The 13,370-nt window shown below is 34.5% G+C and overlaps 1 protein-coding gene across 6 annotated transcripts in view; it reads left to right on the top strand.

The window, feature by feature from the left end:
- ptpn22 (protein tyrosine phosphatase non-receptor type 22) overlaps positions 1-13,370 on the top strand; it is a 94,096-nt gene that overhangs the window by 37,299 nt on the left and 43,427 nt on the right. For 5 of the 6 annotated variants that reach the window (XM_062052780.1, XM_062052782.1, XM_062052781.1 and 2 more), the window contains exons 2-4: positions 1,913-2,111; positions 12,161-12,269; positions 12,389-12,465. In XM_062052780.1, the coding sequence (XP_061908764.1) occupies positions 2,001-2,111; positions 12,161-12,269; positions 12,389-12,465 (297 nt within the window). In that variant the 5' untranslated portion in view covers positions 1,913-2,000. Of the gene's footprint in view, positions 1-6; positions 76-1,912; positions 2,112-12,160; positions 12,270-12,388; positions 12,466-13,370 lie in introns of those variants that run through there. The other variant, XM_062052778.1, reaches the window with a different exon arrangement.

The raw sequence follows: 13,370 nt of genomic DNA, 5'->3' as shown, positions 1-13,370 counted from the left end.
TACCCTTTTTAGGGTCAATAAACCTGTGGACAAGAAGACGTTTTTCAGAGTGTTTGATCAAGAAAAGGTGTTAGGGTAAAGCCAAGATATTTCTACATATCGAGGGCGGCACAAAGGGCTTGAAGAAAAAAAAAAACCTTTATATCGACAAATAGACCTAAAGTTGATCTCGAGATTTATTCCACTTGAAAACATTTTTGAGGAAAAATATTGCATATTTTGTGTTTGCCATATTAAAAAAAAGTTTTATTTAATAAAAGGTCATAAAACAAACAAAAAACCCTATAAAAATGTATAAAAAATTTATTATTGACAGATGGATCTGAATTTGAATGAAACATTTAAGCGTTAAGTAAAAAAAAAATGTATGGCTTTTTTTTTAACACTTTTATGAGTGGGGCTCCGTTGGATCCCCCAAAATTTCTAAGTTTTTCATGCTTTTAAACTGTCATAGCACGAAAAATAATAAATAATCAAAACCAATGTTGTTATGAACTTTCGAGCTATTTAAGGCTCCAATTATTTAATCAAATATTCCACTTTGAAATATTTTCGGGAAAATATTGCATATTTTGTGTTTTTGCCATAAAAAAACAGAGATTTGACAAAAAGAGCTTAAAGGAAAAAAAAACTTAATATCGACAAATAGACCTAAAGTTGATCTCGAGATTTATTCCACTTGAAAATATTTTTGAGGAAAAATATTGCATATTTTGTGTTTGCCATATTTAAAAAAAGTTGTCTTTAATAAAAGGCCGTAAAACAAAGAAATAACCCTATAAAAATTAATTTAAAAAAGTATTATTGACAGATGGATCTGAATTTGAATGAAAAATTTAAGCGTTAAGTAAAAAAAAAATGTACGGCTTATTTTTAACACTTTTATGAGTGGGGCCCCGTTGGATCCTCCAAAATGTCTAAGTTTTTCATTCTTTTAAACTGTCACAGCACGAAAAATAATAATGAATCAAAACCAATGTTGTTATGAACTTTCGACCTATTTAAGGCTCCAATTATTTAATCAAATATTCCACCTTGAAATATTTTTGGGAAAATATTGCATATTTTGTGTTTTTGCCATAAAAAAACAGAGATTTGACAAAAAGGGCTTAAAGAAAAAAAAACCTTAATATTGACAAATAGACCCAAAGTTGATCTCGAGATTTATTCCACTTGAAAATATTTTTGAGGAAAAATATTGCATATTTTGTGTTTGCCATATTAAAAACAAGTTTTCTTTAATAAAAGGCCATACAACAAACAAAAAACCCTATAAAAATTAATAAAAATGTAAAATTGACAGATACATCTGAATTTGAATAAACAATTTAAACGTTAAGTGGGAAAAAAATGTATGACTTCTTTTTAACACTTTTATGAGTGGGGTCCTGTTGAATTTTTTATTTTTTTATACAATAACTAATTAAAACCAATGTTGTTATGAATTTTCGACCTATGTAAGACTCCAATTATTTTATCACTTTGAAATATTTTGGGGAAAATATTGCATATTTTGTCTTTATGCCATAAAAAACAGAGATCTGACAAAAAGGGCTTAAAGAAAAAAAAATCGACAAATAGACCTAAAGTTGATCTCAAGATTTAAGCGTTGAATAAAAAAAGAATAAACAAATAAAAAGTATATATGGCTTTTTTTTTAAAAACTTTTTTATGACTGAGACCCTTCCAAACTTGAGCGGAGCCCTAGATATTGTATTGGTTTTGAAAATGACGAATATCAAAATGGTCGACGAATGCTTGGAGTTTTCAGTGTGCGGCCCTCGGTCTGCACACCCCTGGTGTAGACCTGTGAGTCAATACGTCAAGACTTCCTTCCGTGCCTGCGCCGAGTGACTTTAGGACCCAGTGAGGAAAACCACAGAAGCTGAGAACTTCCTCCTTTACTCACCAGACTTCCTCGACGTTGATCGTCGCGACACGCTCCGACACCAGGGTGACATGAGAGCTGCTGACCCGGTCTGGACCCACAGCACCCGGCCATGGACACACAGCAGAAGCAGGTCGCCGCTCTGAGGACCTTGCTGACTCGGCTGAGGAGACGAGAGACCGAGGACAAGGAGGCGGCTCACAGCATTCCTGGGGAGTTTGTGGTGAGTCAAACATTAGCAGGTGATGTTCCCCGTACTGCAAGCCACTTCCTGTTCATCCAATGACCAGAACAAGTCAACAGGTTTCAAAAAACTCACTTTTAAGTCATAAAATAATATTTGTCAAACATGAGAGGGGTTAAAAAAAGCAGACTTTACTGTGACGATACCGATATTGGAGCTTTGTGTAAAGGCTGATACCGATACTGATCTGATACCTAATACCTACTTGTATTATTTAGTAGTGTGGAATGTTTGAAAATGTTAGATCAAGTGAAATGAGTCAAACAGACAAAACACTAACCTATTTATTATTAACTGTCTGGAACGGACTTATGCTGTCCTTAAGTTGAAGTACAGTGGTAATTGTTTTTAATAGCTCATGACGCGCTGAGTTGAATGATGCGGACACGTTTGTTACTGCGTAACTTATAATATGCTTCTGCCTTGGAGACTTTGTACGTGTAAGCAATATACAACTGTACTTATTTGATACATGTTTATAGTGACAAATGTCACGTTTTATTGTTCAATGACTATCATCTATGTCTAGCTTGTGAGGCTATTGTGTGCTTAGCTGCTGTGTAGCTGCTAGCTCCTAGTAGCCTATAGCCTAACATGTTTACCTTTTTTGAATGACTTGACAAAAAAAATTATATATAAAAATACTGTATATATGTATGTAGGTATATACAATGTATAATGTGTATGTATATATTATGTATATACAAACCCCAAAACCAGTGAAGTTGGCACGTTTTGTAATTCATAAATAAAAACAGAATACAATTATTTGCAAATCCTTTTCAACTTATATTCAATTGAATAGACTGTAAAGACAAGATATTTAATGTTCCAACTGAGAAACTTATTTTTTTTGTTGCAATTAATCATTAACTTAGAATTTAATGGCAGCAACACAATACAACAAAAGTAGTCACAGGGGCATTTTTTCTACTGTGTTACATGGCCTTTTCTTTTAACAACACTTAGTAAACGTTTGGGAACTGAGGAGACACATTTTTGAAGCTTTTCAGGTGGAATTATTTCCCATTCTTGCTTGATGTACAGCTTAAGTTGTTCAACAGTCCGTGGTCTCCGTTGTGGTTTTTTAGGCTTCATATTGGGCCACACATTTTCAATGGGAGACAAGTCTGGACTACAGGCAGGCCAGTCTAGTACCCGCACTCTTTTACTATGAAGCCACGCTGTTGTAACACGTGGCTTGGCATTGTCTTGCTGAAATAAGCAGGGGCGTCCATGATAACATTGCTTGGATGGCAACATATGTTGCTCCAAAACCTGTATGTACCTTTCAGCATTAATGGTGCCTTCACAGATGTGTACGTTACCCATGCCTTGGGCACTAATACACCCCCATACCATCGCAGATGCTGGCTTTTGAACTTTGCACCTAGAACAGTAATGGTTCTTTTCCTTTTTGGTCCAGAGGACACGACGTCAACAGTTTCCAAAAACAATTTGAAATGTGGATTCGTCAGACCTCAGAACACTTTTCCACTTTGCATCAGTCCATCTTAGATGAGTTCGGGCCCAGTGAAGCGTTTCTGGGTGTTGTTGATACATGGCTTTGGCTTTGCATAGTATCAATCAATCAATCAATCAATCAATCAATCAATCAATGTTTATTTATATAGCCCTAAATCACAAAAGTCTCAAAGGGCTGCACAAGACACAACGACATCCTTGGCACAGAGCCCACACAAGGGATGTCGATGTGAATGACCATGAGTAGTAGTAGAGTTTTAACTTGCACTTACAGATGTAGCGACCAACTGTAGTTCTGACAGTGGTTTTCTGAAGTGTTCCTGAGCCCGTGTGGTGATATCCTTTACACACTGATGTCAGTTTTTTGATGCAGTACCGCCTGAGGGATCGAAAGTCCCTAAAATCCTTACAATAGCTCGTTGAGAAATGTTGTTCTGAAACTCTTTGACAATTTGCTCACGCATTTGTTCACAAAGTGGTGACCCTCGCCCCATCCTTGTTTGTGAATGACTGAGCATTTCATGGAAGCTGCTTTCATACCCAATCATGGCACCCACCTGTTCCCAATTAGCCTGTTCACTTGTGGAATGTTTCAAATAAGTGTTTGGTGAGCATACCTCAACTTTCTCAGTCTTTTTTGCCAATTGTGCCAGCTTTTTTGAAACATGTTGCAGGCATCAAATTCTAAATGAGGTCATATTTGCAAAAAATAACAAAGTTTACCAGTTGTAACATTAAATATCTTGTCTTTGCAGCTAGGAGTATTCAACAACGATTTCAAATTAGAAATCGTCTCAGCTGACGAGGTGCTCAAAAAATTGAGCGCGCTCCACCCAAACAAGGCCACCGGCCTTGACAATATCCCCTCCAGATTCCTCAGGGACTCTGCCACCACCATTGCCCCAATCATCACACACATAATAAACCTCTCAATTATACAAGGCCAAGTACCAAAAGATTTCAAGATAGCAAGAGTAACTCCCCTTTTTAAAAAAGGAAGCAAATTAGAACCTGACAACTACCGACCTGTTTCTATTCTCAGTTCCATTTCGAAAGTAATGGAAAAAATTGTTTATGAACAGGTCGATACATACCTTGCCACTAAAAAAATTAATGTACAAATTCCAATCCGGCTTCAGAACTAACCACTCCACTGACACATGTCTTCTCTATCTGACCGACCACATCAAACATGAGGTGGACGCGGGCAAATACTGCGGCATGGTCATGCTGGACCTTCAGAAGGCCTTTGACACCGTTAACCACGCTATACTGTTGGATAAGCTCAGAGCAATCGGATTTGATAAAACCTCATCGAGCTGGATGCAATCTTACTTGGAGGGGAGGGAACAGGTGGTAGAGGTGAACGGCACCGTGTCCTCCCCCTCTCAGTAAGCTGTGGAGTCCCCCAAGGCAGTATATTGGGGCCTTTACTGTTCCTAATATACATAAACGACATGTCATCAGCATGCGACTGTGAATTGTTCCTGTTTGCGGATGACTCGGCCCTGCTGGTATCCGGCAAGGACAAGTCACAGGTGGAAAAAATCCTCCGTGCCGAACTCTGTAGTATTTGCACCTGGCTCGCGGACAACAAGCTATCCATACACTTGGGTAAAACGGAATCCATCCTGTTTGAGTCCCACATCAACCTTAAGAAAGTCAATGACTTCACTATAAAAGTGGGTGACATTGTTATCACCAGGAAGGATGAGGTCACCTACCTAGGTTCCGTTCTAGATGCTAATCTTTCCTGCGATAAAATGGCAACCAAGGTAATCAAAAAGGTCAACCAACAAAGAAAATTTCGCCACAGAATCTCCTCTCTGGTCAACAAAAGCACCTTGAAGATTCTAGCGGGAACTCTCGTTCAACCCTTTTTCGATTACGCATGCACCTCCTGGTACCCTAGCACCTCCAAAACCCTCAAATCTAGACTCCAAACATCCCAGAACAAGCTAGTCAGATTACTTCTAGACCTCCACCCCAGATCACACCTCACTCCTACCCACTTCTCCAAAGTGGGCTGGCTCAGGGTGGAGGACAGAGTAAAACAACTTGCACTGAGCCTAGTCTATAAAATCCGCTACACCTCCCTGATACCGAAGTACATTTCAAACTACTTCCTTAACGTAAATGACAGCCATAACCAAAACACCAGGGGGAGCTCTACTAACCACATTAAACCCAGATTCCGATCTAACAAAGGTCTTAACTCATTCTCTTTCTATGCCACATCAATGTGGAATGCACTCCCAACAGGTGTAAAAGAAAGTGCATCTCTACCCTCCTTCAAAACCGCACTAAAAGAACACCTCCAGGCAGCTACAACCCCAGACTAACTCCCTCCAACCACCACATCCCATCTCCCCGGATTGCAATTAAGCAAATGTCAATAATCAAATGTAAATAATCAAATGTATATACTTGTTCTTATGCTTTCGGAGCTCACTATGTTCACTGCTCGCTGTACATATCCTACCAAGTCAGACCTACACTGTTTCAATGTCCATTTCTCTGATGATATTATTGTTGATGACTGAAGTGCTGATATCAAACAAACCTAACCCCCCCACCCCAACCCCCTCCACATCCCACCTCCCGGATTGTAAATAATGTAAATAATTCAATGTATATACTCTGATGATTAACTTGTGTGATGACTGTATTATGCTGATAGTACAAACCCTGTTTCCATATGAGTTGGGAAATTGTGTTAGATGTAAATATAAACGGAATACAATGATTTGCAAATCATTTTCAACCCATATTCAGTTGAATATGCTACAAAGACAACATATTTGATGTTCAAACTGATAAACATTTTTTTTTGCAAATAATCATTAACTTTAGAATTTGATGCCAGCAACACGTGACAAAGAGGTTGGGAAAGGTGGCAATAAATACTGATAAAGTTGAGGAATGCTCATCAAAAACTTATTTGGAACATCCCACAGGTGAACAGGCAAATTGGGAACAGGTGGGTGCCATGATTGGGTATAAAAGTAGATTCCATGAAATGCTCAGTCATTCACAAACAAGGATGGGGCGAGGGTCACCACTTTGTCAACAAATGCGTGAGCAAATTGTTGAACAGTTTAAGAAAAACCTTTCTCAACTAGCTATTGCAAGGAATTTAGGGATTTCACCATCTACGGTCCGTAATATCATCAAAGGGTTCAGAGAATCTGGAGAAATCACTGCACGTAAGCAGCTAAGCCCGTGACCTTCGATCCCTCAGGCTGTACTGCATCAACAAGCGACATCAGTGTGTAAAGGATATCAGCACATGGGCTCAGGAACACTTCAGAAACCCACTGTCAGTAACTACAGTTGGTCGCTACATCTGTAAGTGCAAGTTAAAACTCTCATATGCAAGGCGAAAACCGTTTATCAACAACACCCAGAAACGCCGTCAGCTTCGCTGGGCCTGAGCTCATCTAAAATGGACTGATACAAAGTGGAAAAGTGTTCTGTGGTCTGACGAGTCCACATTTCAAATTGTTTTTGGAAACTGTGGACATCGTGTCCTCCGGACCAAAGAGGAACAGAACCATCCGGATTGTTATAGGCGCAAAGTTGAAAAGCCAGCATCTGTGATGGTATGGGGGTGTATTAGTGCCCAAGACATGGGTAACTTACACATCTGTGAAGGCACCATTAATACTGAAAGGTACATACAGGTTTTGGAGCAACATATGTTGCCATCCAAGAAACGTTACCATGGACGCCCCTGCTTATTTCAGCAAGACAATGCCAAGCCACGTGTTACATCAACGTGGCTTCACAGTAAAAGAGTGCGGGTACTAGACTGGCCTGCCTGTAGTCCAGACCTGTCTCCCATTGAAAATGTGTGGCGCATTATGAAGCCTAAAATACCACAACGGAGACCCCCGGACTGTTGAACAACTTAAGCTGTACATCAAGCAAGAATGGGAAAGAATTCCACCTGAGAAGCTTCAAAAATGTGTCTCCTCAGTTCCCAAACGTTTACTAAGTGTTGTTAAAAGGAAAGGCCATGTAACACAGTGGTAAACATGCCCTTTCCCAACTACTTTGGCACGTGTTGCAGCCATGAAATTCTAAGTTAATTATTATTTGCAAAAAAATAATAAAGTTTATGAGTTTGAACATCAAATATCTTGTCTTTGTAGTGCATCCAATTGAATATGGGTTGAAAAGGATTTGCAAATCATTGTATTCCTTTTATATTTACATCTAACACAATTTCCCAACTCATATGGAAACGGGGTTTGTATATATTTGTACCGTGAATTGATTAACGTGGACCCCTACTTAAACAAGTTGAAAAACTTATTCGGGTGTTACCATTTAGTGGTCAATTGTACGGAATATGTACTGTACTGTGCAATCTACTAATAAAAGTCTCAATCAATCAATCAAATTCAATTGAATATAAGTTGAAAATGATTTGCAAATCATTGTATTTGGTTTTTATTTACCATTTACACAACGTGCCATCTTCACTGGTTTTTGGTTTTGTAATTAATACATTTTTTATATAAATATATATTATTATTTAGATTTGTATTTTTATTATATTTATTTATTTAGTTAGTTGGCCTTGCGATGAGGTGGCGACTTGTCCAGGGTGTACCCCACCTTCCGCCCGAATGCAGCTGAGATAGGGACAAGCGGTAGAAAATGGATGGATGGATGGATGGATGGATTTATTTATTTAGTAATATTCATATATTTAGTAATATTCATATTATATATGAATATATATGTATTATTTATCTATATTTATATACTTATATAATTATTTAATTTTATACCACATATATATTTATTTGTTATATCATATATATGTATAAATATATGTGTATATATATATAAAAATTATAAATATTTGTGTATATGTATATAAATATACGTGTATATATATATATATATATATATATATATATATATATATATATATATATATATATATATATATATATATAACTGTATATATATACAACTGTGTCCTGCTTTGCACAAGTAAAGACTGCTTGTATTGCACATCATATCGCACATTTTACATGCAAACACGTATCATCCCATACTTTTTCTGTTGTTGTTGTTATTGCCGATATCGGATTGACAAAACTCTAATTAAAATCATATGAATAAATAACACAATATTGAGTCAATTCGCAAAGCACCCCATTGTTACAAGACCCATGCATTACATCTGCTTGCCACCAGGGACAGAGACACCCTCAAGGGGAATTTGATATTATATCCTTAACAGTGACGGAGCAGGAGGGGGCTGGGAATAAGTTTCGTATAAATCCCACTGTCATTGATTATTGAAATAAAAAGGCTCTAAGGGCCTTGCAGAGTATTTTTACTGGCCCTCAACATGCTTTGAAAATGAAGTAACTTTATTATTAGTGAGGTTTATCAGTAGAACACTATTTGCTCATGGGATGGTTTGTGTGTTGTTTTCAGACACGCGTATTAATAACACGTTGAAATGAGGAACAACTTCCATGGTTCAACACGTCTGAAAAGGAGTAGGGAGAAGCAGAGCTTATTTAACAATGTCCATTATCTATTACTGATCATTCTTCCACACCATGAATTCATAATGTGACATTAAAAATTGGCGTTGGTCTATTGTTTGCTGCGTTATAGTTCTACTTCTTGTCCAGCGCTCTTATTTCTGTTTTCCACTTCCTCAACTGAGATAAAAATAACTTATTTGAAATAATGGACTGACTCCTTTATTTTTTTTTAACAAACAAAACCCAGAAAGTCAGAGTAGATCTGACCTAGTCTGTCAGGAAAAGACCTTCTAGATCGGGGGCCACATCACGGCACGATAACTTAAAAATAAAGACAACTTCAGATTGTTTACTTTGTTTAAAAATGTATGTTGTTTTTTTTACACTTACATGTTGCGGTTAATAGTTAATAGTTAATTTATTTGTCGTTATTTATACTTTCTGAATAAATTATGTGACACTGTTAATCAGTCAACTCATTAGTGTTCATTTTCAATCAATCAAGATAAAAACATAATATCAAAATCAAATTACAGGATGTTATTTATGTAGTTTGCTAATTTTCATCATGTGTTTTTTGTTTTGTTTTTTTTTACAAATGTAGCATCATTTACAAAGATTTGCTATTGCGACATCTAGTGGACACATTTTGAACAGCAGTTTCTTTCATTCAAAAATGAAAGGCTTTTAGCAAGCCGGATAAAACTTGTGGGCCGTACGCTTGACACCCCTGTTCTAGCAGGTTATGTGTGGTTTATTTTGTACACAAACATGTGACAAAATACACATGACAATTAAATATGCTGATGATTGAGGAATTGTTAGTTTGTTCAGTGAAAATAAAAGCAATTATTAAGGATTTTTTTTTAAAGAACTGAAATAACTGTAGTCACATTTTGACCATTTTGGTTTTTGTGTAGTTCATTCTGTTATGTATTGTATTTTAGACTTAGACTTAGACTTCCTTTTATTGTCATTCAAATTTGAACTTTACAGTACAGATAAGAACGACATTTTGTTGCATTAGCTCGTTGTAGTGCAGGATAAAAGAGCAATAAGGTGCAGATATAAATAAATAGATTACTGGACAGATAAATATATTGCACTTTTGCATATGCATCCACGTTTATGGACTTATGGATTTAAGGCTCCAACAATTTCACATTAAAATATTCCACTTTAAAATATTTTTTGGGAAAAATATTGCATATTATTTGTTTGCCATAAAGAAAGGTTTTCTTTGACACAAATAGTATTAAACAAAAAAAAAAACATAAAAAGTAATAAAAACTTATAATTGACAGATCTAAATTTGATTTAAAAATTTAAGCATTGAAAGTAAAAACATAAATACATGTGTGTGTGTGTATGTATGTATATATATGTATGTATGTGTATATATATATATATATATATATATATATATATATATATATATATATATATATATATATATAGAGCGCCACATTTTTTTTTACTTTCAAATGCTTAAATTTTTAAATAAAATTTAGATCTGTCAATTATAAGTTTTTATTACTTTTAGTTTTTTGTTTGTAAAAAAATAAAAAAGAATGTGTGTGTGATATATATATATATATATATAAATACATATATATATACTGTATATATACTGTATATATATATATACTGTATATATATACACACACACATTTTTAATTTTTTTTACTTTCTATGCTTACATTTTTTAATTAAATTTAGATCTGTCAATTATAAGTTTGTATTACTTTTTATGTTTTTTTTGTATATATATATATATATATATATATATATATATATATATATATACACAAAAAAACATAAAAAGTAATACAAACTTATAATTGACAGATCTAAATTTAATTAAAAATTTTACTTATTTTTTGACACTTTTGTGATTTTTGGATCCCTAACAATTCTAGTGGATTTTTTTATTTAAACTGTCATTGCACAAAAAATAATAATGAATCAAAATCAATCTCGCTATGAATTATTGACCTATTTAAGGCTCAAATTATTTCACATCAAATATTGCATATTTTGTGTGTTTGCCATATAAAATAACAAAGTTTTCTTTGACAAAAAGGCCATAAAACAAACAAACAAAAAAACATAAACATTTATAAAAATGTATAATTGACAGATAGATCTGAATTTGAATGAAAAATGTAAGCATTAAGTAAAAAAACTGTATGACTTATTTTTAACACTTTTATGAGTGGGGCCCCGTTGGATCCCCAAAAATGTTAAAAGTTTTGTATTCTTTTAAACTGTCATAACACAAAAAATAATAATGACTCAAAACTAATGTTGTTATGAGTTATTGACTTATTTATGGCTCCAATTATGTAATCAAATATTCCACTTTGAATTATTTTGGGGGAAATGTTGCATATTTGTGTTTTTGCCATAAAAAACTGAGATTTGACAAAAAGGGTTTTAAAAAACCCAACAACTTTATATCGACAAATAGACCTAAAGTTGATCTTGAGATTTAAGTGTTGAGTAAAAAATTAATAAATAAAAATTATGTATGGCTTATTTTTCACATTTTAATGACGGAGACCATTCCAGGTCCCTAGGGCCAAACTTGAGGGGAGCCCTAAAGGTAAAAAAAACCTCTATATATCGTATTGGTTTTAAAAATGAAAAATATCAAAATGGCCGCCGCATATTTAGACTTTTCAGTGGAAAAAGGTTGGATGCCCTTGATTTAATGTCTGTCCCTTCAGGTATTAGCAAAGCAACCTAAGCTGTCCCTGAAAGCCAATCAGGAGAGTTTACTTTCCAGCGTCGTCGGTTCGTTTTATATTTTTTTACCTGGTCTTGACTCCCCTGCGGTCGGCTGCCTGTGCAAAATGTACCCTTCCGCTGCACGTCGCTTTGCGTGTCTGCATCCTGGGGTCACGCCGCAAGCTGCTGCCACGTGCAGCACTTCCTGCGTGTGCATGTCACCGTCTTCTGCTGGGAGAGAGAAGAATCTTGTAAAGACATCTTTTCAATGACGTGAAACTCTGTTTGATTTGCCAGAGGTTGAAGAAGCAGTCCATAAAGTACCGCGAGGACAAGATCTTTGTCAGCAAGTCAGCGGAAAGTCAGGACAACATCAAGAAGAACAGATACAAGGACATCCTTCCATGTAAGATGATGCTGAGTGCAAAAGTGCATTGAAAGTATTTAAAAGTCTCAGACAAACTTTGTCACCGCTGCATTCAATAAGTTGTTTTGTTCTGATCAATAACTTCCAATCTTTCCTAGTTGATCACAGCAGAGTGAAGCTGACGCTCACCACCTCCAAATCTGACACCGACTACATTAATGCCAATTTCATAAAGGTAAATAAGTACATTAATGTTAGTTTCATAAAGGTAAACAAATCAATTCGTATTAGTTTCATAAAGGTAAATAAATACAATAATGTTAAATTCATAAAAGTAAATAAATACATTATTATTTGTTTCATAAAGGTAAACAAATGCATTGTTAGTTTCATAAAGGTAAATAAATACATTGCTAGTTTCATAAAGGTAAATAAATACATTGTGAGTTTCATAAAGATAAAAAAATACATTATTGTTAATTTCATAAAAGTAAATAAATACATTATTTGTTTCATAAAGGTAAACAAATACATTGTTAGTTTCATAAAGGTAAATAAATAATTGTTAGTTTTATAAAGGTAAACAAATACATTATTGTTAGTTTCATAAAGGTAAACAAATACATTAATGTTAGTTTCATAAACGTAAATAAATAAATTGTGAGTTTCATAAAGGTTAATTAATGACAGTTTCATAAAGGTAAATAAATACATTGTTAGTTTCATAAAGGTAAATAAATACATTGTTAGTTTCATAAAGGTAAATAAATACATTTCTAGTTTCAATAAAGGTAAATAAATACATTGTGAGTTTCATAAAGGTAAATAAATACATTGTTATATTCATAAAAGTAAATAAATACATTGTTAGTTTCATAAAGGTAAACAAATACATTATTGTTAGTTTCATAAAGGTAAATAAACACATTGTTAGTTTCATAAAGGTAAATAAATACATTAACGTTAGTTTCATTAAGGTAAATAAATATATTGTTAGTTTCATAAAAGTAAATAAATACATTGTTAGTTTCATAAAGGTAAACAAATACATTAATGTTAGTTTCATAAAGGTAAATAAATACATTATTGTTAGTTTCATAAAGGTAAATAAACACATTGTTAGTTTCATGAAGGTAAACA

This window comes from Entelurus aequoreus, linkage group LG07 (genome assembly GCF_033978785.1).
Source record: "Entelurus aequoreus isolate RoL-2023_Sb linkage group LG07, RoL_Eaeq_v1.1, whole genome shotgun sequence".
Lineage (NCBI taxonomy): Eukaryota > Metazoa > Chordata > Actinopteri > Syngnathiformes > Syngnathidae > Entelurus > Entelurus aequoreus.
The sequence above is the reverse complement of the archived record's forward strand: the minus strand, read 5'-3'. Positions and strand labels throughout refer to the sequence as shown.